The 27,964-nt window shown below is 39.5% G+C and overlaps 1 protein-coding gene across 1 annotated transcript in view; it reads right to left on the bottom strand.

Moving 5' to 3' along the window:
• The window catches only part of LOC112581647 (cytochrome P450 2C31-like), a 57,305-nt gene that overhangs the window by 25,283 nt on the left and 4,058 nt on the right, over positions 1-27,964 (bottom strand). Inside the window, exons 2-4 of the mRNA XM_025274461.3 lie at positions 15,376-15,538; positions 12,617-12,766; positions 5,580-5,740 (exon numbers count right to left, since the gene is read on the bottom strand). Coding sequence (XP_025130246.2) covers positions 5,580-5,740; positions 12,617-12,766; positions 15,376-15,538 — 474 coding nt within the window. The remainder of the gene's footprint in view (positions 1-5,579; positions 5,741-12,616; positions 12,767-15,375; positions 15,539-27,964) is intronic.

The raw sequence follows: 27,964 nt of genomic DNA on the forward strand, positions 1-27,964 counted from the left end.
TTGAGTGAGAAAACTATCTTTTAAGATCATTTCTCCCTCTGTAGTTTCGAGATCAACATCAGTAAACTTGCAGAGACGCTCCTGTAGTCTACCTAGGAATTTACCAGGAGTTTGCTTCTCTCCCTATTCTATCTCAGTCAACTTAGCATAGTCTAAAGTCTTTGCACTAGTTTGAGTCCTTCAAGAATACATCCAGCAAAGCAGCTCTGTTATCGGAACTGCTTGGCTCCCAGTAGGAAGGAGGGCTATTTCATGTTCCCTCTTTCCCCTTGCCTTCAAGCCATTCATCTCCAAAAGTAGTGGCTTCCCCCAAAACTCAAGTTTTTGAATCAGGAGTCAACTTCTGTCCCAAGACATATATTACATCTCTCCAAGTAAGGTCATAAAGTAAAGTTAGTCCCATAAAGCCTTCTATGTACTTCTATGTACTTCTATATCCTCTAAATAGTCTCGACCACAATTGGGACTATTGGAATTTCTACTGAGACTGAGGCAGCCCCTCCTGGAAGGGTCCCTGATTCTCAGCCTGTTCAGTTGGGAGCCCCAGATACAGGAGCAAAGTAAGAAAACAGGAGACAGCTGAAGATTTCACACCCAAATCTGCACCCTTAGGACGTAAGTCTGGCATGTCTCGCAGAGAGATAAAGAGCAACACATATGTCACTTCTACCCATTTCCTTTGTTTTCTACAGAACTTGTCTAATTGTAAAACAGTATCATAATTGAGAACCCCTTTAAACTGCCAGTGTTCCCCATTTCCCAAAGGATACTGTGGCCATTCAGTATCACAGAAGATCAGGCGTGTATTTTTTAAACTCTGGGGATCAAACTTGTCCAAAGTTTTTAAATTACATTTTAAAGGAGTGGTTCTGGAACTGTTAGCTCCCATCTCTAACAAAGAAAAAAGCAGCATCCACGGCCGTGGCTTCTTTCCATCAGAGGCGTCCCTCCCTGCTCTAGATGGGTGTGCAAACACTTTCCACTGAAGCTTTCCTTTCCTGGTCAGACTTAGTCTGTTCCTTACTGATGCAGACATTTTACTCATCCCTCCCAGTTCTATCACCAAGGTGGCATGGAGATGCACCAGGGGTAGATCTGATGACATCCCAGATTGATTTCTAGTTCCTTACCACCAAGACCTTTGTTGGATTTGCCAGAGTAGTTTCCCAGAATGTTTCCCAAGCTAGGACTACTAGAGGAAACATCCATCTTACGTGTGCCCATGTACATTCCTGAGTACAGTCCTGATAGCAGTAGAAGCAGTGAGACATAAAGAGATGAGCAATAACCAAGATGTCCCTTCTAAGTGTCACCATGCCAGTATATGTGATAACAAAGGTGGTAGAGGGCTGGCCAGTGAAGAAAAAGTGATTTTTGTCCTCAAGATAGTAGGTCCAATACTTCCATTTCCTTTCCACAGATTCCATAAAAGGAATATCTAGGGAGTTGAGACAGAAGCCATTGGAGAGCTTTCTCTGGTCTGCTAATAGCTAGCACCACCAAAGGAAGAAGCCCATTGCACTTCCAATCTGAACAGATCCTGCAGTTCCCAAGTGATGTCCTCAAAAACCTCATGGTCACCAGCAGTGCTTTATCCACATAGATAGGAGGCACAGCCATGACAAAGACTCACTTTTAGGACTCTGGGCCCTGAGGCCGGCAGTCAAGAGAGTGACCTCTAGCCTGAGAGACATTCCTGGAGTTAGAGCTCTGGCTCACTCCCAAAAAAGCTCTTGTAACTTTTGCCTCCTAGCAAGGCTATGCGCTTCCATACTTGGGGTTTAAGTAAAAGTACATAGTAATGGCATGAATCACAATGCCCTTGAAAGTCTATGATCTGACAGATCAGGTTAGTAGTTCTAATTCCCCAGGCAGTTATGGAATGGTCAAAGAGACCAGAAAAAACACTGACTGAGAAAGGAAAGCTCACTCCACACCCTTTGCCCATTTCTGGCCACTCCCCTCACAGGGACGTTGAGTGCCTCTTGAATGGCAGGTCGGTATAAACCCCCAACAAAGCTCCCCTTTTTGGAGCTCCCTTAAGTCATTACGGGGCACCTCGAAACCACAGAGCAGGGCTCATCACTTGCTTTGCACAGAACGTGTCATTCATTCACACACGCACACCATAGCGCTAGTAAAGTAAAGCAGAAAATGTGTATACTGAGAAAGCAGTGAGGCTAGAGCTCTTGAGTGTTCTTACCTTGTCCTGAAAATCCTGGATGAGCCCCCAAGATAATAGCTTATGGTGAATGATGTCAGATTGATGATATCCGAAGAAGATTTAGCTTCGGGACCAGGGACCATTCTTGATCACTCAAGAGCTTTTGTGAGCACTTTTATTAAAGAAAGAAAAGGGACCGAGAAAGCTTCTGACATAGACATCAGAAGGGGGACAGAGAGTGCCCACTCTTTTTCTAGTTTTATGTGTAATGTTAGATTGTTTACTTGGTATTTATCTGGTTTCCTGAGGTAGACCTGTTTCACTACAAACTTCCCTCTTAGAACTGCTTTTGTGAGTCACATAGATTTTGGAATGTTGTGTTTCCATTTTCATTTCTCTCAAGGTATTTTGATTTCCTCTTTGACCCATTGTTGTTTAGCAGCATCTTATTAAGCTCCCATATGTTTGTGTTTTTTCCAATTTTTTTCTTGTAACTGGTTTGTAGTTTCATACCATTGTGGTCAAAAAGATGTTCAATATCATTTCAATTTCTTGAATTTACTGACACTTGTTTACTGACATCATATGATCTATCTTGGAAAATGTCTCATGTGTACTTGAAATCAAGGTGTATTCTGCTGCAATTGGATGGAATGTTGTATATAAATCTATCAAGTCCATCTTGTCTAATGTGTTGCTTAAGGCCAGTGTTTCCTTATTTAGTTTGGCTGTTCTGTCCATGGGGTCACAAAGACTCAGACACAACTGAGTGACTGAACTGAACTGTTCAGTCCATTATGTAACTGATGTGTTAATGTCTCTTCAGTTCAGTTCAGTTGCTGAGTCTTATCTGACTCTTTGCGACCCCATGAACTGCAGCACCCCAGGCCTCCCTGTCCAACACCAATTCCCGGAGCCTACCCAAACTCATGTCCATTGAGTCAGTCATGCCATCCAACCATCTCATCCTCTGTCATCCCCTTCTCCTCCTGCCCTCATTCCCAACATCAGGGTCTTTTCAAATGAGTCCGCTCTTCATATCTGGTGGCCAAAGTATTGGAGTTTCAGCTTCAACATCAGTCCTATCAATGAACACTCAGGACTGATCTCCTTTAGGATGGACTGGTTGGATCTCCTTGCAGTCCAAGGGACTCTCAAGAGTCTTCTCCAACAACACAGTTCAAAAGCATCAATTCTTCGGTGCTCAGCTTTCTTTATACTCCAAGTCTCACATCCATACATGACCACAGGAAAAACCATAGCCTTGACTAGATGGACCATTGTTGGCAAAGTAATGTTTCTGCTTTTTAATACGCTGTCTAGGTTGGTCATAACTTTCCTTCCAAGGAGTAAGTGTCTTTTAATTTCATGGCTGCAGTCACCATCTGCAGTGATTTTGGAGCCCAGAAAAATAAAGTCTCTCACTGTTTCCACTGTTTCCCCATCTATTTCCCATGAAGTGATGGGACCAGATGCCATGATCTTCGTTTTCTGAATGTTGAGCTTTAGACAAACATTTTCACTCTCCTCCTTCACTTTCATCAAAAGGCTCTTTAGTTCTTCTTCACTCTCTGCCATAAGGGTGGTGTCATCTGCATATCTGAGGTTATTGATATTTCTCATGGCAATCTTGATTCCAGCTTGTGCTTCCTCCAGCCCAGCATTTCTCATGATGTACTCTGCATATAAGTTAAATAAGCAGGGTGACAATATATAGCCTTGACGTACTCCTTTTCCTATTTTGAACCAGTCTGTTGTTCCATGTCCAGTTATGACTGTTGTTTCCTGACCTGCATATAGGTTTCTCAAGAGGCAGGACAGGTGGTCTGGTATTCCCATCTCTTGAAGAATTTTCCACAGTTTATTGTGATCCACACAGTCCAAGACTTTGGCATAGTCAATAAAGCAGAAGTAGATATTTTTCTGGAACTCTGTTGCTTTTTCCATGATCCAGCGGATGTTGGCAATTTGATCTCTGGTTCCTCTGCCTTTTCTAAAACCAGCTTGAACATCTGGAAGTTTGCGGTTCACAATTGCTGAAGCCTGGCTGGGAGAACTTGAGCAACTTTACTAGTGTGTGAGATAAGTGCAAATGTGCAGTAGTTTGAGCATTCTTTGGTATTGCCTTTCTTTGGGATTGAAATGAAAACTGACCTTTTCCAGTTCTGTGGCCACTGCTGAGTTTTCTAAATTTGCTGGCATATTGAGTGCAGCACTTTCACAGCATCATCTTTTAGGATTTGAAATAGCCCAACTGGAATTCTATCACCTCCACTAGCTTTGTTTGTAGTGATGCTTCCTAAGGCCCACTTGACTTCACATTCCAGGATGTCTGGTTCTAGTTGAGTGATTACACCATCATAATTAACTGGGTCATGGAGATCTTTTTTATACAGTTCTTCTGTGTATTCTTGCCACCTCTTCTTAATATCTTCTGCTTCTGTCAGTTCCATACCATTTCTGTCCTTTATTGAATGTCTCCTAGTATTATTGTATTACTGTCAATAACTCCTTTTAAGTCTGTTCACACCATACCATTTTTTGAATGAAGAAACTATACCAGAAAGATTAAGGAAATGCCAATATTACCTAACTTACTTTTATTTAGACATTTTACATCTTCAGAAATGTATACATTGCCCTTACTCATTAGGCCATCACAGTCCTAGAATTTACAGAAACCTTTTTAAACAGTATCTTCATTACTTAATATCCTCGGTAGGTACTGAAGAAATTTATTCAGCTGCTATCTTGTATCAAACTGGATAGAGAATCAAGAAATCTAGTTTTTATATCTAACTCATTCTTCTTTTGGTTAGGTTACTTTGAAAATAAGCTCAGTATTTTCAGGTGAGCTTTCTGTTCCATAGACTATTTGTTCTCTAGAGTCCTTCCCAAGTAAAACATCAGAACACTATGATCCATGGAATTTTAGTTGTTAGTTATAGTACTGCTAAGTCACTTCAGTCGTGTCCAACTCTGTGTGACCCCATAGACGGCAGCCCATCAGGCTCCCCTGTCCCTGGGATTCTCCAGGCAAGAACACTGGAGTGGGTTGCCATTTCCTTCTCCAATGCATGAAAGTGAAAAGTGAAAGTGAAGTCACTCAGTCGTGTCCTACAACATAGGTAATTAATTTTTTCTGACAGTTTACTAACATAAAAAATACAATGCATATACCATCCTATATATACACATAAAAATCAGAGGAAAAAAGATTTCTCAAAAAAAATACCTTGCTATAATTGTTGCACTATTTTTTTATTACTATTGTTATATTTTGTTTAAAAATTCATTTCAACACTTTCAATTGCTTTGATAACTCACTAAGTGGTAACAAACAATAGCACAAAGAGAAGTGGTAATCAATTTAGATAGAAAATTATTTCTTACTTAAAGAGAACGTTGACCTTACCTCAATCCAGGGGGTGCTTACAATTTTTGCATTTTCATCAAAATACTTTGCCAAGGTCAGAAATTTTTCATCACTGTATTCAAAACGATTCTGGAATATAATGGAGCAGATCACATTGCAGGGAGCATAGCTCAGAAGGAAAGTAGGATCACATGGAGATCCTAAAAAACAATATATAAAAGTTGGGATATAATTTTCAAATAAATCTTAAGTTTACTTTTTAAAATAATGGAGAAAGATTGATTTCTAAGATTTTTTTATTATAAGAAAAACCTGGACCTGCCATCATCACTATAAATTCAACATGCCTAGAGAGTTGGACCATAAAGAAGGCTAAGTGCTGAAGAATTGATGTTTTCGAATTGTGGTGCTGGAGAAGACTCTTGAAAGTCCCTTGGAGAGCAAGATCAAACCAGTCAGTCCTGAAGGAAATCAGTCCTGAATGTTCATTGGTGCTAAAGCTGAAGCTCCATTACTTTGGTCATCTGATCTGAAGAGCTAACTCATTGGAAAAGACTGTGATGTTGGGAAAGACTGAGGGCAAGATAAGATGGGGCTGACATGAGTTTGAGCAAACTCTGGGAGATAGTGAAGGACAGGGAAGCCTGGCATGCCATAGTCCATGGGGTTGCAAAGAGTCGGACGTGACTCAGCAAATGAACAACAACAACAAAATAAATTTGCATTTCCTAAGCAAAATTATCTAATCCAGTGTAATTTATTTATTAAATTTCTCCCAATTATTCTCCCATTTATAGCATTCTCCAATTAAAGCCACAAGGTAATACACAAGGAGGAGATCATTTTGAAATGTTTTTAAAACTATAAAATTTAGCTCTTGCTATTGATATTCTTCAAAATACCCAGAAGAAATTGACCAATATAACAAGAAGGTAAGGAGACTGAGGAGAATTGAAATCATATTTTGCAAAATGCATTGAAAAAGTTTGTGTGTTTCTCTCAGAAGAAAATAATGAGAGGGATTGAAGACTAGAGATCTCTTCAGGAAAATTAGAGATAAAAAGGGAATATTTCATGCAATGATGGTCACATTAAAGGACAGAAATGGTATAGACCTAACAAAAGCAGAAGATACAAAGAAGAGGTGGCAAGAATACACAGAAGAACTATACAAAAGGATCTTTAAAACCCAGATAACCATGATGGTGTAGTCACCCATCTAGAGCCAGACATCCTGGATGTGAAGTCAAGTGGGCCTTAAGAAGCATCACTACAAAGAAAGCTTAGTGGAAGTGATGGAATTTCAGTTGAGCAATTTCAAATCCTAAAAGATGATGCTGTGAAAGCACTACACTCAATATGCCAGCAAGTTTGGAAAACTCAGCAGTGGCCACAGGACAGGAAAAGGTCAGTTTTCATTCCAATCCCAAAGAAAGGCAATGCCAAAGAATGCTCAAACTACCACACAGTTGCACTCATCTAACATGCTGCAAAGTAATGCTCAAAATTCTCCAAGACAGTCTTCAACAGCATGTGAACCACGAACTTCCAGATGTTCAAGCTGGTTTTAGAAAAGGCACAGCAACCAGAGGTCAAATTGCCAACATCCATTGGATCATAGAAAAAGTAAGAGAGTTCTGGGAAAATATTAACTTCTGCTTTATTGACTACACCAAAGCCTTTTACTGTGTGGATCACAAGAAACTGTGGAAAATTCTGAAAGAGATGGGAATACCAGACCCCACCTGACCTGCCTCCTGAGAAATCTGTAGGCAGGTCAAGAAGCAACAGTTAGAACTACACATGGAATACAGACTGGTTCCAAATTGGAAAAAGAGTACGTCAAGGCTGTATATTGTCATCCTGCTTATTTAACTTATATGCAGAGTATATCATGCAAAACGCCAGGCTGGATGAAGTTCAAGCTGGAGTCAAGATCACCGGCAGAAATATTAAAAACTTCAGATATGCAGATGACACCATCCTTATGGCAGAAAGTGAAGAAGATCTAAAGAGCCTCTTGATGAAAGTGAAAGAAGAGAATAAAAATGTTGGCTTAAAACTCAACATTCAGAAAATTAAGATCATGGCATCTGGTCCCATGATTTGGACTTCAAATCCAAATTTGGTCTTCATGGAAAATAGATGGGGAAACAATGGAAACAGTAACAAACTTTATTTTCTTGGGCTCTAAAATCAATGCAGATGGTGACTGCAGCCATGAAATTAAAAGACACTTGCCCCTTGAAATAAAAGTATGACCAACCTAGAGAACATATTAAAAAGCAGAGACATTACTTTGCCAACAAAGGTCCATCTAGTCAAAGCTATGGTTTTTCCAGTAGTCATGTATGGATGTGAGAGTTGGACTATAAAGAAAGCTGAGTGCTGAAGAACTGATGCTTTTGAACTGTGATGTAGAAGACTCTTGAGAGTCCCTTGGACTGCAAGGAGATCCAACCAGTCCATCCTAAAGGAAATCAGTCCTGAGTATTCATTGGAAGAACCTATTATGAAGCTGAAACTTCATTACTATGGTCACCTGATGCGAAGAGCTGAGTTGTTTGAAAAGACCCTGATGATGGGAAAGATTGAAGGCAGGAGAAGAAGGGGACAACAGAGGATGAGATGGTTTGATGGCGTCACCAACTCGATGGACATGAGTTTGAGCAAGCTCTGGGAGTTGGTGAAGGACAGGGAAGCCTGGTGTGCTGCAGTCCATGGTATTGCAAAGAGCCGGATATGACTGAGCAACTGAACTGAACTGAACTATAAGCAGGTTAACAATATAAAATAAAGAATATTACACCATTTTTTGTTTTTTGACTCCTGACAACTTTTAAGCCTTACTTTTTCTTCTACTCACACCTTGAATAACTGATGTGATTGCGTCTTTGGCACAAGCAGTAAGTTTAAACCACACAAACCCTGATGTATACATTGGAACTCCACCCTCTAACCACCGTAAAAATTCCAAGCTGGTATCCTTTTCCGTAAAGAGCAATATTGCATAGGAACCTGGAATGTCAGGTCCATGAATCAAGGCAAATTGGAAGTGGTCAAACAGGAGATGGCAAGAGTGAATGTCGACATTCTAGGAATCGGCGAACTGAAATGGACTGGAATGGGTGAATTTAACTAAGATGATCATTATATCTACTACTGCAGGCAGCAATCCCTCAGAAGAAATGGAGTAGCCATCATGGTCAACAAGAGTCCGAAATGCAGTACTTGGATGCAATCTCAAAAACGACAGAATGATCTCTGTTCATTTCCAAGGCAAACCATTCAATATCACAGTAATCCAAGTCCAATGCCAAAGAATACTCAAACTACCGCACAATTGCACTCATCTCACACACTAGTAAAGTAATGCTTAAAATTCTCCAAGCCAGGCTTCAGCAATATGTGAACCGTGAACTTCCTGATGTTCAAGCTGGTTTTAGAAAAGGCAGAGGAACCAGAGATCAAATTGCCAACATCCGCTGGATCATGGAAAAAGCAAGAGAGTTCCAGAAAAAATATCTATTTCTGCTTTATTGACTATGCCAAAACCTTTGATGGTGTGGATCACAAGAAACTGTGGAAAATTCTGAAAGAGATGTGAATACCAGACAGACCACCTGATCTGCCTCTTGAGGAATTTGGATGCAGGTCAGGAAGCAACAGTTAGAACTGGACATGGAACAACAGACTGGTTCCAAATAGGAAAAGGAGTACGTCAAGGCTGTATATTGTCACCCTGTTTATTTAACTTATATGCAGAGTGCATCATGAGAAACGCTGGACTGGAAGAAACACAAGCTGGAATCAAGATTGCCGAGATAAATATCAATAACCTCAGATATGCAGATGACACCACCCTTATGGCAGAGTGAAAAGGAACTAAAAAGCCTCTTGATGAAAGTGAAAGTGGAGAGTGAAAAAGTTGGCTTAAAGCTCAACATTCAGAAAATGAAGATCATGGCATCTGGTCCCATCACTTCATGGGAAATAGATAGGAAAACAGTGGAAACCATGTCAGACTTTATTTTTTGGGGCTCCAAAATCACTGAAGATGGTGACTGCAGCCATGAAATTAAAAGACGCTTACTCCTTGGAAGGAAAGTTATGACCAACCTAGATAGCATATTCAAAAGCAGAGACATTACTTTACCAACAAAAGTTCGTCTAGTCAAGGCTATGGTTTTTCCTGTGGTCATGTATGGATGTGAGAGTTGGACTGTGAAGAAGGCTGAGCGCTGAAGAATTGATGCTTTTGAGCTGTGGTGTTGGAGAAGACTCTTGAGGGTCCCTTGGACTGCAAAGAGATCCAACCAGTCCATTCTGAAGGAGATCAGCCCTGGGATTTCTTTGGAAGGAATGATGCTAAAGCTGAAACTCCAGTACTTTGGCCACCTCATGCGAAGAGTTGACTCATTGGAAAAGACTCTGATGCTGGTAGGGATTGGGGGCAGGAGGAGAAGGGGACGACAGAGGATGAGATGGCTGGATGGCATCACTGACTTGATGGACGTGAGTCTGAGTGAACTCCGGGAGTTGGTGATGGACAGGGAGGCCTGGCGTGCTGCGATTCATGGGGTCGCAAAGAGTGGGACATGACTGAGCGACTGATCTGAACTGAACTGAATCCTTTTCTGGCTTTCTCCAGGCATTTTTGGATTGGTTTTCTAGCCACTGTGTCCTACATGAAAGCCTCATTATGTGAGTAATATAACTTTTCATATCCTATTGAGATGTGTGTATCTACCAATATCAACAACCAATATTGAGATGTTGGTAGTGTGAATCACTACCAACCTCAACAGTTATACTAAATTTTCAGTGGGAAATCCATCCTGCCTCTGCCTGGTGACTACTACCACAACACTTTACTACAGAATGAAAAAACTTAGTAGGAATCAAAAAGTAGAAATTACAAGAAAAAAGATGCTGCTCAACATGTGAAATAAATTTATAACAGTTAGTTAACCAGTGACAAACTGGGCTACCCCAAGAGGATGAGGTCTCCATAGTTAGGTGGAATCAAGCAGACTCTGGGTGATCATAGGCAAGGAAGCTGAGTGAAGGTCATATTCACTATGGGAAAATTGAACCAGTTAATAATAAGCTGTTTAAAAGATACTTGCTCCTTGAAAGAAAAGCTATGACAAACCTAGATAACATATTAAAAAGTAGAGACATCAGTTTGCTGCAAAGATCTATCTAGTCAAAACTATGGCTTTTCCATAGTCATGTATGAATATGAGAGTTGGATCACAAAGAAAGCTGAGTGCCAAAAAATTGACGCTTTCCAATTGTGGTCCTGGAAAAGACTCTTGAGAGTCCCTCGGATAGCAAGGAGATCAAACAAGTCAATACGAAAGGAAATCAACCCTGAATATTCAATGGAAACACTGACACTGAAGCTGAAGCTCCAGTACTTTGGCCACTACATGGTAAGAGCCAACTCATTGGAAAATACTCTGATGCTGGGAAAGATTCAGGGCAGGACAACAAGGGGGTGACAGAGGATGGGATGGTTGGAAGGCATCACCAACTTAATGTACATGAGTTTAAGCAAACTCTTAGGGCTATTGAAGAACAGGAAAGCCTGGTGTGCTGTGGTCCATGGAGTCACAAAGAGTCAGGTATGACTTAGTGACCAAACAACAACAGCAACTTGCTAAAACCCAATATTTACTGATTTATTAATTGCATTTCCAAAATTTTACTCTAGAAAGTAATCAGCGATGTTCAATGATTAGTATAGATTGTATTGTTTAATATTATTAACAACAAAAAACTGAAATCAATCTATGTGGCCTAAAATAAACTATGGTACATCCAAAATAATGAACTACTATTCTATTTTGTTAATAATATTTGTGATAAACATTTTAAAATTAACCATGTGAAAATATTTATTTAATATGCTAAATTTGAACAAAAGGGTAGAGAATAATCTATGCAGGATGAGCCTTGTTTTCTTCTTCTGCCAGATCTTCCACCCATTCCTAGAAAATATGCACCAAAAGTCCAAATGATGTTCATTGACACTCTACTGCCATCTTGAGAAACTTACCCAAAAGAAGAAACCCAAATCATGGAAATATTTGTAATAATTGCATTATTTATATGAGTAACACAAAAAAATGAGGGAGAAAACCCATCTGGACCATAATATAACATTAGTAAAAAAACATCATGGTGAGTCATTGTTTAGAATATAGTGTTATTAAGTTCATAATGTTCTTTAAAAATTAAGCACTGTGGTTTACAAAAGCACATATGTGTTAAGATCCTTATCTTTCTCCTTCCCTGTCAAGTCTCCTACTCACCCCTTTCTCTCTTATCCCCTCTTCCTGTGCTGCATGGGCATCCACACATGTGTACACTGAGCAGATGTGTGCTGCTGAAGCTCCCTCCCGTCACACCCACAGAGGAGCTGTAATACAGGCATACTTAGAGAAGGATTTGGTGCAAAGTCCACACCTGAACCACTAACTTTGGTTCAGTTTTAATAAAATATCACTGATAGACAGGACTGTACAAGTTTAAGGTGCCATAGCATAATGACATGACATGTATATGTTGCAAAATATTTGCAATGCTTCTCAAGAAGTTACCTGAGAACTTAGTCTTTCAAGTTACTAGCAGATTACCACAATCCATGTTCTCTTCTTCTTCCTATGCACACAGCTAACCACATTTTCCAGCTCTTCATACAGTAAGGTGTGGCCCTGTGACTCAGTTATAGCCCATGGGCTATGAAAGAACTTTTGTGTGCCACTGCCATATCTCACCTATTAAAAACACTATTTGTTCTTTTCTTTATTCTTTACTCATCCCCACTACCATTCAAAGAGATGAACTCTGGGAGCCACTGGAAGGCAACCATGTGCTGAAGGCATCAAAGGCCCTGGAAACCAGGTGCTTGAAAAGGCCATTATGCCAGCAACTTCCCCTCCTGCTACTGTCATGCGAGCAGAAAGTCAACTTCTGTTGTATTTGAGCCATTATCTCTCTGTAGTCTACTTGTAATAGCATTTGGTCTGCCCAAGCAGTTACTGCTAATTACATAAAGAAATACCCACCATTGGTTTTTTTTAATGCTTCCACCAAACACAAGGCTTCCTCTTGAATTCTGTGTTCAATCGTCCTCTTCCCCATCCCCATATTCCTCAAAACCATGAGGGAGAAACGCCGAGTTTGCTTCCATTTTTCTCCATTGCTGAAAACAATTCCTATATTGACCAAAAAATAGAGAAGAAAAATCCATTACTATGAATTCCAGCTTAGTCTTTAAAACAGGAAGTGATAATGACACCTAACAGGGATTAAATATAATGGTGGCAGCCTCAGGAATTCCCACTGAGCCCTATTTCACCTGCCTCCTCCTCTCTTAACCCAGTTTAGTGTTGTACTGTGAAGACTCTTGGTTTTACGTACTACTACACTCTTCCTCATCCATTAGCTCCTACAAAAATCAGTTCAACTCTGCGAACCAGGTATTTTGTCTCCATTTTATTGATGAGGATGCTAAAGATCATAGAGGCAAATGCTTGCTCTATGATGACTCAGCTAACAATCCATGGAGTCCAAGTTATAGGTTAAGGTTTTAGAACCAGCTTGTGCATTGTGAGTGAATTGTAGAAGAAATAACAAAAGGAGTCAGTTCTCAAGAGAGGGAGAAACAGTACTTGTGCATTTGGAAGGAAGTTCAAGAAAATCCATTCTTCAAATAGGGGACACAGTCATAGCTCTTTACATTTTAACATTTTTCTTTATTTGTTAAATCTCATCCATGAAATATGGCCTTAACATCAGGAAGTTCAACATCAGACTTTCAGACTCAAGAAGAGATCAGGGGAAAAGACAATGCTGAAAAGGAACTTGTCCAAAAAGACGTTAAAGAACAACGTAGAGGAGGAAAGGACCCTATTCAGGCCTTGTTTCTTTTTGTAGGAACCCAGTGACTGGCCAGAGGACTGTCTGGTATAAGGCCCAGCTACAAAAACAGATGAAACACAATTCAAGGACTCAGTTTAGAAAGCTTGTCCTAATATCATCTCTAATTAATACTCCAATTGATACTTAACAATGTTTCTTAATGATCCTCTTTTCAGAGTTTTTTGTGCTTTATGCTTTGTATTCTGCTGAGTACAAATATTTCCTGTGTGTGTTTTTTTTTTTTTTTTTTAAGAATAAAAAAGTAAAGGCAAGCTTGGAAATATTCCAAACCCTTATTGGTTCCGTGCATACTATGCAAGTTTCCAAAAATGTTTCTTAGCATCCATGACTTTGGCCAGAAAGCAAAATGTTTGATTAATAGGACAATTTAGTCATTTCCCTCCCTTCTCTTTCTCTTTCATTATCTTCAGTTCAGTTCAGTCGCTCAGTCATGTCTGACTCTTTGTGACCCCATGGAATGCAGCACCCCAGGCCTCCCTGTCCATCACCAACTCCTGGAGTTTAGTTAAACTCATGTCCGTTGAGTCAGTGATGCCATCCAACCATTTCATCCTCTGTCATCCCCTTCTTGCCCTGCCCTCAATCTTTCCCAGCATCAGGGTCTTTTCCAATGAGTCAGTTCTTCTCATTAGGTGGCCAAAGTATTGGAGCTTCAGCTTCAGCATCAGTCCCTCCAATGAACACACAGGACTGATCTCCTTAAGGATGGACTGGTTGGATCTCCTTGCAGTCCAAAGGACTCTCAAGAGTCTTCTCCAACACTACAGTTCAAAAGCATCAATTCTTTGGCATTCAGCTTTCTTTATAGTCCAACTCTCACATCCATGCATGACTATTGGGAAAACCATAGCCTTGACTAGATGGACCTTTGTTATCAAAGCAATGTTTCTACTTTTTTTTTTTTTCAGATGTGATTAAGTTGGGTTTTTTTTTTAGGTTTTTTTTTTTTTTTAATTTTTTAACTTTACAATATTGTATTGGTTTTGCCATATATCTACATGAATCCTACACAGGTATACACGTGTTTCCCATCCTGAACCCTCCTCCTTCCTCCCTCCCCGTACCATCCCTCTGTGTTGTCCCAGTGCACCAGCCCCAAGCATCCAGTATTGTGCATCGAACCTGGACTGGCGACTCATTTCATATATGATATTATTCATGTTTCAATGCCATTCTCCCAAATCATCCCACCCTCTCCCTCTCCCACAGAGTCCACAAGACTGTTCTATACATCAGTGTCTCTTTTGCTGTCTTGTATACAGGGTTATTGTTACCATCTTTCTAAATTCCATATATAAGCATTAGTATACTGTATTGGTGTTTTTCTTTCTGGCTTTTTAAAATGCTCATTATCTTACTCTACTTTTTAAAATGCTCATTATCTTAACTGTCCATAATTTAAAATGAGCATCGCTTAATTGCAAATTAATAGAACATTAGTAATCAGATGGTTTGCTTTCACTGCATTTAAAGCTTCATAGAGATACTGTGCCACCTTCATAATTTTAAACATGGATTAATGATCCTTTATGCTTCCCAGGTGACTCAGGGATAAAGAATCTGCCTGTCAATGCAGGAGACACAGGTCCAAGAATTCGATCCCTGGGTCAGGAAGATCCTCTGGACAACGAAATGACAATCCACTCTAGTATTCTTTCCTGGAAAATCTCATGGAAGAGGAGCCTTGATGGCTACAGTCCATGGGGTAATGACAGAGTCAGACACAGCTTAGTGACTAAACAATAACAACGATTCTTTATAGAGAAATGTTGGAATTACAATGTCGTTGTAAACTTCTCTAAGTACCTATAATTTCTCAATTCTTTAGCCTTTTTTAACCTTTCCAACCTACAATTCCCACACTCCTCAAATAAAAACATACCTAATCCCTGGTTGATGTTGTCTGCTGCTGGTAAACTGCCTCTGGCAGAAAATTCCTCACTCTGATCAATTAGGACTTGCTTCACTGCTTCATATCCATGCAACACCACAGTGGGCTTCATGCCAAAATACAGAGTGAACACAGGACCATAATCTTCTGCTAGCTGGAAAAGGAACAGGAGATGTAAGAAAAGTGAGCATTCTAAAACTGAAAAAATAGATACTGTGGGAAATACTTTTAATTTTCATAAGACACACTTCAATATTCATTCATCCATTATAAAAAATTTCAACTTCTAGAACCAGTAATCTAGTATGAAATCACATATTTCCAATGGTAATTACCATTATATGACTAGTAATATTGTTATTATTATCATCACCATCAATAGTTATCCCTTATTCAGCTGCTACTATGTGACAGAGGCTATAGTATGAATTTTATATTGTTCTGTTAAGCTTTTTTCTGCCAAATCTATAATTACACCAAAATTCCTCTTCTTTCCTATAGTTATAATAAATAATACATTTCTCCTCTGGTTTAAGGAAAGGTGCTTATCTCTCCCACATGCAAACTAAAAATCATTCCTCATTATCCATTCTCCACATATTTTTAGCACCAGAGACCTCTAAACTTTCATAATACATAAGGACATACTCATAAACATTTTCCAGCTTCCCTGTGTAGTGATGTGAGTGAGGTCTTTCTATCATGGTAACTTATTCAATGTAACACGTTATATAGGACTTATACTCTTTCAGCTTGTCCAATATTTCACTCCTTCTGCTACCTTACAATTTATTCTCCATACAGCAACCAGGCTGATTTTTTCACAAAGCAAATGTTGAGGTACATCACACTGATTTTATGCTAAAGACCAATGTTCTGACTTCTGTTTACATCGCCAAACTTATCTCAGAACATGTTTTTACTTACTCTTGGAGCTATAACCAGACTGCTCTTATGTCAGGGACTCCAAACATAATTAATCTTCAGATTGAAAAAGAATGGAACAGTGCACCAGCCCCAAGCATCCAGTATCATGCATCGAACCTGGACTGGCAACTCGTTTCATACATGATATTTTACATGTTTCAATGCCATTCTCCCAAATCTTCCCACCCTCTCCCTCTCCCACAGAGTCCATAAGACTGTTCTATACATCAGTGTCTCTTTTGCTGTCTCATACACAGGGTTATTGTTACCATCTTTCTAAATTCCATATATATGCGTTAGTATACTGTATTGGTGTTTTTCTTTCTGGCTTACTTCACTCTGTATAATAGGCTCCAGTTTCATCTACCTCATTAGAACTGATTCAAATGTATTCTTTTTAATGGCTGAGTAATGGTATGGGGAGGGAGGAGGGAGGAGGGTTCAGGATGGGGAACTCATGTATACCTGTGGCGGATTCATTTTGATATTTGGCAAAACCAATACAATTATGTAAAGTTTAAAAATAAAATAAAATTTAAAAAAAAAAAAAGAAAGAAAAAGAATGGAACAAACCAGCACTTTACCAGGTTACAGTCTTATTTTCCTTATTTCATGGCTGCAGTCACCATCTGCAGTGATTTTGGAGCCCCCAAAAATAAAGTCTGACACTGTTTCCACTGTTTCCCCATCTATTTGCCATGAAGTGATGGGACCACATGCCATGGTCTTAGTTTTCTGAATGTTGAGGTTTAAGCCAACTTTTTCACTCTCCTCTTTCAATTTCATCAAGAGGCTCTTTATTTCTTCTTCACTTTCTGCCATATGTCATCTGCATATCTGATGTTATTGATATTTCTCTAAGCAATCTTGATTCCAGCTTGTGCTTCCTCCAGCCCAGCGTTTCTCATGATATACTCTGCATATAAGTTAAATAAGCAGGGTGACAATATACAGCCTTGATATACTCTTTTTCTTATTTGGAACCAGTCTGTTGTTCCATGTCCAGTTCTAACTGTTGCTTCCTGACCTGCATACAGGTTTCTCAAGAGGCGGGTCAGCTGGTCTGGTATTCCCAACCCTTTCAGAATTTTCCACAGTTTCTTGTGATCCACACAGTCAAAGGCTTTGGCATAGTCAATAAAGCAGAAATCGATGTTTTTCTGGAACTCTCTTGCTTTTTCCATGATCCAGAAGATGTTGGCAACTTGATCTCTGGTTCCTCTGCCTTTTCTAAAACCAGCTTGAACATCTGGAAGTTCATGGTTCACATATTGCTGAAGCCTGGCTTGGAGAATTTTGAGAGGTACTTTACTAGCATGTGAGATGAGTGCAATTGTGTGGTAGTTTGAGCATTCTTTGGCATTGCCTTTCTTTGGGATTGGAATGAAAACTGACCTTTTCCAGTCCTGTGGCCAGTGCTGAGTTTTCCAAATTTGCTGGCATATTGAGGGCAGCACTTTCACAGCATCATCTTTCAGGGTTTGGAATAGCTCAACTGGAATTCCATCACCTCCACTAGCTTTGTTCGTAGTGATGCTTTCTAAGGCCCACTTGACTTCACAGTCCAGGATGTCTGGCTCTAGGTGAGTGATCACACCATCGTGATTATCAGGGTTGTGAAGATCTTTTTTGTACAGTTCTTCTGTGTATTCTTGCCACCTCTTCTTAATATCTTCTTCTTCTGTTAGGTCCATACCATTTCTGTCCTTTATCGAGCCCATCTTCGCATGAAATGTTCCCTTTGTGTCTCTAATTTTCTTGAAGAGATCTCTAGTCTTTCCCATTCTGTTGTTTTTCTCTATTTCTTTGCATTGATCACTGAGGAAGGCTTTCTTATCTCTTCTTGCTATTCTTTAGAACTCTGCATTCAGATGCTTACATCTTTCCTTTTCTTCTTTGCTTTTCACTTCTCTTCTTTTCACAGCTATTTGTAAGGCCTCCCCAGACAGCCATTTTGCTTTTTCGCATTTCTTTTTTTGGGGGATGGTCTTGATATCAGCTCTAATTTCACTTCCCCAGAGAAATTTCTGCTGACTACCCCTCTTACCCCTAATTCTTCAAGTTACACTGCCTGTTTCAACTGTGTTCCTATTACATGTTTTGTATCCATATGTTTACTTGCATGATTGTTTCATAAATACATGCCTGGTGTTGGGTGGTAAAGAATTTGCCTGCAAGGCAGGAGATGTGGTTTCGATCCCTGGGTTGGGGAGATCCCCTGGAGAAGGAAATGGCAACCCACTCCAGTATTCTTACCAGGGAAAACCCATGAAGATGAGCCTGGGGGCCTACAGTCCATGGGGTTGCAAAAGAGTCAGACATAACTTGGCAACTAAACCACAACACCACATTGTATGTTTTGACCTGGGTTCAGTCCCTGGGTTGGGAAGATCCCCTGGAAAAGAACATGGCAACTCACTCCAGTATTCTTACCTGGAGAATACCCATGGACAGAGGAGCCTGGCAGGCTGCAGTCCATGGGATCACAAAGAGTTGGACACAGCTAAGCCACTAAGTGCAGCACAATGCATCCATACATTTATTTGCATGATTGCTCCATAAATACATGCCTATCATCTAGACTGTAAATTCCATAACATTAGGGTCGTTTTTTTTCATTCATCTTTGAAAATCCCAAAATCTAACATACTTATTACTGAAATTAAAAATGTGAAGTTGCTCAGTCATGTCAGGCTCTTTGCAACCCCATGAAGTGTAGCCTGCCAGGCTCCATCCATGGGATTTTCCAGGCAAGAATACTGGAATGGGTTTCCATTTCCTTCTCCAGGGGATCTTCCCAACTCAGGGATCGAACCCAAGTCTCCTGCACTGCAGGCAGACTCTTTACCATCTGAGCCACCAGGGAAGCCCTGATAAAATTAGGCATTTAGTAACTTGTTGAACATATACTCAAATAACCTGTGCAAAATAATTCTTATTTACATTTTAAAGACATGGAAATTAAAATCAAGAGATATTTTTAAAACTTAACCAGAAAAAAAAAAAGAAAAAACTTAACCAAGGCTGTGATTTAACAACTGCATATTCTGGAGAGCTAACACAATCTTCAAAACCAGATCCAAACACAAAGAAAGGAGTTTCATTGGGCAGTACTCTGATAACTAATTGTCTCAGAGAAGCTGATTTCAGATATTTCCTTAAAGATTTAGAGTTATTGCTCTATTAAATAGCTAAGAGTAGAAGCTTTATTCATTCATTTGTTGAGATAATAGAAACTGTGAATTCTCTTAAATTCAGTTTTACTTATTTCCTTCATTTCAGTCTACTTTTTGGAAAATTTTAGTTTTGTCACTCTGTAAATGAGTAGATTTTTTACTTAAAGAAATTTTCATTGCCATTAAAATTACCAAAGGATAATTACTATAAAGGGAACCTATGTCACAATATTCAGCAGTGGCCACAGGAGAGAAAAAGGTCAGCTTTCTTTCCAATCCCAAAAAAGGCAATGCCAAACAATGCTCAAACTACCGCACATTTGCACTCATCTCATATGCTAGTAAAGAAATGCTCTAAATTCTCCAAGCCAGGCTTCAGCAACATGTGAACCATGAACTTCCAAATGTTCAAGCTGGTTTTAGAAAAGGCAGAGGAACCAGAGATCAAATTGCCAACATCTGCTGGATCATGGAAAAAGCAAGAGAGTTCCAGAAAAACATCGATTTCTGCTTTATTGACTAAGCTAAAGCCTTTGACTGTGTGGATCACAAGAAACTGTGGAAAATTCTGAAAGAGATGCGAATACCAGACCCCACCTGACCCGCCTCTTGAGAAACCTGTATGCAGGTCAGGAAGCAACAGTTAGAACTGGACATGGAACAACAGACTGGTTCCAAATAAGAAAAAGAGTATATCAAGGCTGTATATTGTCACCCTGCTTATTTAACTTATATGCAGAGTACATCATGAGAAATGCTGGGCTGGATGAAGCACAAGCTAGAATCAAGATTGCTTGGAGAAATATCAATAACATCAGATATGCAGATGACACCACCCTTATGGCAGAAAGTGAAGAAGAACTAAAGAGCCTCTTGAAGAAAGTGAAAGAAGAGAGTGAGATGGCATCTGGTCCCATCACTTCATGGCAAATAGATGGGGAAACAGTGGAAACAGTGTCAGACTTTATTTTGGGGGGCTCCAAAATCACTGCAGATGGGGACTGCAGCCATGAAATTAAAAGACGCTTGCTCCTTGGAAGAAAAGTTATGACCAACCTTGATAGCATATTGAAAAGCAGAGACATTACTTTGCCAACAAAGGTCCATCTAGTCAAGGCTATGGTTTTTCCAGTAGTCATGTATGGATGTGAGAGTTGGACTATAAAGAAAGCTGAGCACCAAAGAATTGATGCTTTTGAACTGTGGTGTTGGAGAAAACTCTTGAGAATCCCTTGGACTGCAAGGAGTTCCAACCAGTCCATCCTAAAGGAAATCAGTCCTGAGTGTTCATTGGTAGGACTGATATTGAAGCTGAAACTCCAATACTTTGGCCACCTGATGGGAAGAGCTGACTCATTGGAAAAGACCCTGATGCTGGGAAAGATTGAAGGCGGGAAGAGAAGGGGACGACAGAGGATGAGATGGTTGGATGGTATGACCGACTCAATGGACATGAGTTTGGGTAATGGACAGGTGATGGACAGGGAGGCCTGGTGTGCCGCAGTTCATGGGGTCGCAGAGAGTCGGAGATAACTGAGCAACTGAACTGAACTGAACTGAACTGATATAGGGTTATTGTTATCATCTTTCTAAATTCCACTATATGCATTAGTATCCTGTATTGGTGTTTTTCTTTCTGGCTTACTTCACTCTGTATAATAGGCTCCAGTTTCATCCACCTCATTAGAACTGATTCAAACATATTCTTTTGATGGCTGAATAATATTCCATTGTGTATATGTACCACTGCTTTCTTATCCATTCATCTGCTGATGGACATCTAGGTTGCTTCCATGTCCTGGCTATTATAAACAGTGCTGCGATGAACATTGGGGTACATGTGTCTCTTTCAATTCTGATTTCCTCCGTGTGTATTCCCAGTAGTGGGACTGTTGGGTCATATGGCAGTTCTATTTTCAGTTTTTTAGGGAATCTCCACACTGTTCTCCATAGTGGCTGCACTAGTTTGCATTCCCACCAACAGTGTAAGAGGGTGCTCTTTTATCCACACCCTCTCCAGCATTTATTGCTTGTAGACTTTTGGATAGCAGCCATTCTGACTGGCATGAAATGGTACCTCATTGTGATTTTGATTTGCATTTCTCTGATAATGAGTGATGTTGAGCACCTGTTCGTGTGTTTGTTAGCCATCTGTATGTTTTCTTCGGAAAAACATCTGTTTGATTCTTTGGCCCATTTTTTTTATTGGGTCGTTTATTTTTCTGGAATTGAGCTGCAGGAATTGCTTGTATATTTTTTAGATTAATTCTTTGTCAGTTGCTTTGTTTGCTATTATTTTCTCCCATTCTGAAGGCTTTCTTTTCACTTTGCTTATAGTTTCCTTCGTTGTGCAAAAGCTTTTAAGTTTAATTAGGTCCCATTTATTTTTGCTTTTATTTCCAATATTCTGGGAGGTGGGTCATAGAGGATCCTGCTGTGGTTTATGTCGGAGAGTGTTTTGCCTATGTTTTCCTCTAGGAGTTTTATAGTTTCTGGTTTTACATTTAGATCTTAAATCCATTTTGAGTTTATTTTTGTGTATGGTGTTAGAAAGTGTTCTAGTTTCATTCTTTTACAAGTGGTTGACCAGTTTTCCAGGCACCACATGTTAAAGAGATTGTCTTTTCTCCATTGTATATTTTTGCCTCCTTTGTCGAAGTTAAGGTGTCCATAGGTGTGTGGATTTATCTCTGGGATTTCTGTTTTCTTCCATTGATCTATATTTCTGTCTTTGTGCCAGTACCATACTGTCTTGATGGCTGTGGCTTTGTAGTAGAGCCTGAAGTCAGGCAGGTTGATTCCTCCAGTTCCATTCTTCTTTCTCAAGATTGCTTTGGCTATTTGAGGCTTTTTGTACTTTCATACAAATTGTGAAATTATTTTTTCTAGCTCTGTGAAAAATACCATTGGTAGCTTAATAGGGATTCCATTGAATCTATAGATTGCTTTGGGTAGTATACTCATTTTCACTATATTGATTCTTCCAATCCATGAACATGGTATATTTCTGTATCTGTCTGTGTCCTCTTTGACTTCTTTCATCAGTGTTTTATAGTTTTTGTATATGTCTTTTGTTTCTTTAGGTAGATTTATTCCTAAGTATTTTATTCTTTTCTTTGCAATGGTGAGTGGAATTGTTTCCTTAATTTCTCTTTCTGTTTCCTCATTGTTAGTGTATAGGGATGCAAGAGATTTCTGTGTGTTAATTTTATATCCTGCAACTTTACTATATTCATTGATTAGCTCTAGTAACTTACTGGAGGAGTCTTCAGGGTTTTTTATGTAGAGGATCATGTCATCTGTAAACAGTGAGAGTTTTACTTCTTTTCCCATCTGGATTCATTTTTTTATTTTTCCTTTCTGACTGCTGTGGCCAAAACTTCCAAAACTATGTTGAATAGTAGTGGTGAAAGTGGGCACCCTTGTCTTGTTCCTGACTTTAGGGGAAATGCTTTCAATTTTTCACCACTGATGATAATGTTTGCTGTGGGTTTGTCATATATAGCTTTTATTATGTTGAGGTATGTTCCTTCTATTCCTGCTTTCTGCAGGGTTTTTATCATAAATGGATGCTGAATTTTGTCAAAGACTTTCTCTGCATCTATTGAGATAATCATATGGTTTTTATTTTTCAATTTGTTAATGTGGTGTATTACACTGATTGATTTGTGGATATTAAAGAATCCTTGCATCCCTGGGATAAAGCCAACTTGGTCATGATGTATGATCTTTTTAATATGGTGTTGGATTCTGTTTGCAAGAATTTTGTTAAGGATTTTTGTATTCATCAATGATATTGGCCTTTAGTTTTCTTTCTTTTTTTTTTTTTTCTTTTTTTTTTTTGTGGCATCTTTGTCAGGTTTTGGTATTAGGGTGATGGTGGCCTCATAGAATGAGTTTGGAAGTTTACCTTCCTCTGCAAGTTTCTGGAAGAGGTTGAGTAGGATAGGTGTTAGCTCTTCTCTAAATTATTGGTAGAATTCAGCTGTAAAGCTGTCTCAACCTGGGCTTTTGTGTGCTGGAAGATTTATGATTACAGTTTCAATTTCCATGCTTCTGATGGGTCTGTTAAGATTTTCTATTTCTTCCTGGTTCAGTTTTTGGAAAGTTATACTTTTCTAAGAATTTGTCCATTTCTTCCAAGTTGTCCATTTTAATGGCATATAATTGCTGATAGTAGTCTGTTATGATCCTTTGTATTTCTGTGTTGTGTGTTGTGATCTCTCCATTTTCATTTCTAATTTTGTTGATTTGATTCTGCTCCCTTTGTTTCTTGATAAGTCTGGTTAATGGTTTGTCAATTTTATTTATCGTCTCAAAAAACCAGCTTTGGGGTTTGCTATGGTCTCCTTTGTTTCCTTTGCATTTATTTCTGCCCTAATTTTTAAGATTTCTTTCCTTCTACTAACCCTGGGGTTCTTCATTTCTTCCTTTTCAAGTTGCTTTAGGTGTAGAGTTAGGTTAGTTATTTTCCCTTTTTCTTGTTTCTTGAGGTAAGCCTGTATTGCTATGAACCTTCCCCTTAGCTCTGCTTTTACAGTGTCCCACAGGTTTGGGGTTGCTGTGCTTTCATTTTCATTCATTTCTATTCACGTTTTGATTTCTTTTTTGATGTCTTCTGTGATTTGTTGGTTATTCAGCCGCGTGTTGTTCAGCTTCCATATGTTGTAATTTTTAATAATTTTTCTCCTGTAATTGACATCTAATCTTACCACATTGTGGTCAGAAAAGATGCTTGGGATGATTTCATTTTTTTTGAAATTACCAAGGCTATATTTATGGCCCAGAATATGATCTATCCTGGAGAAGGTTCCATGTGCACTTGAGAAAAAGGTGAAATTCATTGTTTTGGGGTAAAATGTCCTATAGATATCAATTAGGTCTAGCTGGTCTATTGTATCATTTAAAGTTTGTGTTTCCTTGTTAATTTTCTGTTTAGTTGATCTATCCATAGTTGTGAGTGGGGTATTAAAGTCTCCCATTATTATTGTGCTATTGTTAATTTCCCCTTTCATACTTGCTAGCATTTGTCTTACATATTGTGGTGCTCACTTGTTGGCTGCATATATATTTATAATTGCTATATCTTCTTGGATTGATCCTTTGATCATTATGTAGTGTCCTTCTTTGTCTCTTTTCACAGCCTTTGTTTTAAAGTCTATTTTATCTGATATGAGTACTGCTACTCCTGCTTTATTTTGGTCTCTATTTGCATGGAATATCTTTTTCCAGCCCTCCACTTTCTGTCTGTATGTGTCCCTTGTATTGAGGTGGGTCTCTTGTAGACAACATATATCGGGGTCTTGTTGTTGTATCCATTCAGCCAGTCTTTGTCTTTTGGTTGGGGCATTCAACCCATTTACGTTTAAGGTAATTATTGATAAGTATGATCCCACTGCTATTACTTTGTTGTTGTGGGTTTGAATTTATACATCCTTTTTGTGTTTCCTGTCTAGAGAAGATCCTTTAGCATTTGTTGGAGAGCTGGTTTGGTGGTGCTGAATTCTCTCAACTTTTGCTTGTCTGTAAAGCTTTTGATTTCTCCTTCATATTTGAATGAGATCCTTGCTGGGTACAGTAATCTGGGCTGTAGGTTATTTTCATCACTTTAAGTATGTCCTGCCATTCCCTTCTGGCCTGAAGATTTTCTATTGAAAGATCAGCTGTTATCCTATAGGAATCCCCTTGTGTGTTATTTGTTGTTTTTCCCTTGCTGCTTTTAATATTTGTTCTTTGTGTTTGATCTTTGTTAATTTGATTAATATGTGTCTTGGGGTGTTTCACCTTGGGTTTATCCTGTCTGGGACTCTCTGGGTTTCTTGGACTTGACTTCCTTCCCCATTTTAGGGAAGTTTTCAACTATTATCTCCTCAAGTGTTTTCTCATGGTCTTTCTTTTTGTCTTCTTCTTCTGGGACTCCTATGATTCGAATGTTGGGGCATTTAACATTGCCCCAGAGGTCTCTAAGATTATCCTCATTTCTTTTAATTCTTTTTTCTTTTTTCCTCTCTGTTTCATTTATTTCTACCATTCTATCTTCTACCTCACTTATCCTATCTTCTGCCTCCATTATTCTACTGTTGGTTCCCTCCAGAGTGTTTTTCATCTCATTCATTGCACTATTCATTATATATTGACTCTTTTTTATTTCTTCTAGGTCTTTGTTAAACCTTTCTTGCATCTTCTCAATCCTTGTCTTCAGGCTATGTATCTGTAACTCCATTTTGTTTTCAAGATTTTGGATCATTTTCACTATCATTATATCAGGTAGATTCCCTATCTCTTCCTCTTTTGTTTGGTTTGGTGGGCATTTATCATGTTCCTTTACCTGCTGAATATTTCTCTGCCTTTTCATCTTGTTTATATTGCTGTGTTTGGCGTGGCCTTTCCATATTCTGGCAGTTTGTGGTTCCTCTTTATTGTGAAGGCTCCTTGCTCTGGGTGAGGTTTGTGGTGGCTGACTGGTGGCTTGTCAAGGTTTCCTGTTAGGGAAGCTTGTGTCAGTGTTCTGGTGAGTGGAGCTGGATTTCTTCTCTCTGGAATGCAATGAAGTGTCCAGTACTGAGTTTTGAGATGTCAGTGGGTTTGGTGTGACTTTGACAACCTGTATATTGAAGCTAAGGGCTATATTCCTGTGTTGCTGGAGAATTTGCTTGGTATGTCTTGCTCTGGAACTTGTTGGCCCTTGGATGGTGCTTGGTCTCAGTGTAGGTATGGAGGCTTTTGATGAGCTCCTATTGATTAATGTTCCCTGGAGTCAGGAGTTCCCTGGTGTTCTCAGGATTTGGACTTAAGCCTCCTGCCTCTGGTTTCCAGACTTAATTTTACAGTAGCTTCAAGACTTCTCCATCTATACAGCACTGATGATAAAACATCTAGGTTAATGATGAAAAGTTTCTCCACAGTGAGGTACACCCAGAGAGATACATAGAGTTAAATGGAGAAGAGAAGAGGAAAGAGGGAGATAGAGGTGACAAGGAGGAGAAGAGGGGGAATCAGAAGGGAAGAGAGCAAGCTAGCCAGTAATCACTTCCCTATGTGCTCCCCACAGTCTGGATCCCTCATAGATGTTCACAGAGTTACACAGAGAAGAGAAGAGGAAGGAAGGAGGCAGAGGTGGCCAAGAGGATAAAAGGGGGAATCAAAAGAAGACAGATCCAGCCAGTAATTAGTTCCCTAACTAAGATCATGGCATCTGGTCCCATCACTTCATGGGAAATAGATGGGGAAACAGTGGAAACAGTGTCAGACTTTATATTTTGGGGCTCCAAAATCACTGCAGATGGTGATTACAGCCATGAAATTAAAAGACACTTACTCCTTGGCAGGAAAGTTATGACCAACCTAGATAGCATATTCAAAAGCAGAGACATTACTTTGCCATCAAAGGTCCATCTAGTCAAGGCTAATGGTTTTTCCAGTGGTCATGTATGTATGTGAGACTTGGACTGTGAAGAAAGCTGAGTGCTGAAGAATTGATGCCTTTGAACTGTGGTGTTGGAGAAGACTCTTGAGAGTCCCTTGGACTGCAAGGAGATCCAACCAGTCCATTCTAAAGGAGATCAGTCCTGGGTGTTCATTGGAAGGACTGATGCTAAAGCTGAAACTCCAATACTTTGGCCACTTCATGAGAAAAGTTGACTCATTGGAAAAGACCCTGATCTTAGCAGGGATTTGGGGCAGGAGGAGAAGGGGACAACAGAGGATGAAATTGCTGGATTGAATCACTGACTCAACGGACATGACTTTGAGTAAACTCTGGGATTTGGTGATGGACAGAGAGGCCTGGCATGCTGCGACTCATGGGGTTGCAAACAGTCAGACACGACTGAGCGGCTGCACTGAACTGAACTGAGGTGTTCTCCACAGACTGGAGCACACAAAGAGATTCACAGAGTTGGGTAGAGAAGATAAGGGGAAGGGAGGCGATAGAGGCGACCTCATGGAGAAAAAGCAGAGTCAAAAGGGGTAGAGAGCAATCAAGCCAATAATCTCGCTCCCAGGCATATAAATGGGTGCTGAAGACTGGGTTCTTAAAGGTATAAAGTTGATAACAAATACCAAAAAGCAAAGGTTAAAAATCTAGAGTAGAGGTTAGATTCTCAAAAATACAATATTTAAAAAACAAAGTCACAAAAATTATAAAGTATATATATATATATATATATATGAAGTTTGTTTTAAAATAGGGTCTTTTTTTTTTTTTTTTTGCAAGGTAATAGTAGGTTATAAATGTGGAGAAGGCAATGGCAAGCCACTCCAGTACTCTTGCCTAGAAAATCCCATGGATGGAAGAGCCTGGTAGGCTGTAGTCCATGGGGTCGCTACGAGTCAGACGCGGCTGAGCAACTTCACTTTCACTTTTCACTTTCACGCAATGGAGAGGGAACTAGCAACCCACTCCAGTGTTCTTGCCTGGAGAATCCCAGGGACAGCAGAGCCTGGTGGGCTGCCGTCCATGGGGTCGCACAGAGTCG

Source organism: Bubalus bubalis, chromosome 23 (assembly GCF_019923935.1).
Source record: "Bubalus bubalis isolate 160015118507 breed Murrah chromosome 23, NDDB_SH_1, whole genome shotgun sequence".
Lineage (NCBI taxonomy): Eukaryota > Metazoa > Chordata > Mammalia > Artiodactyla > Bovidae > Bubalus > Bubalus bubalis.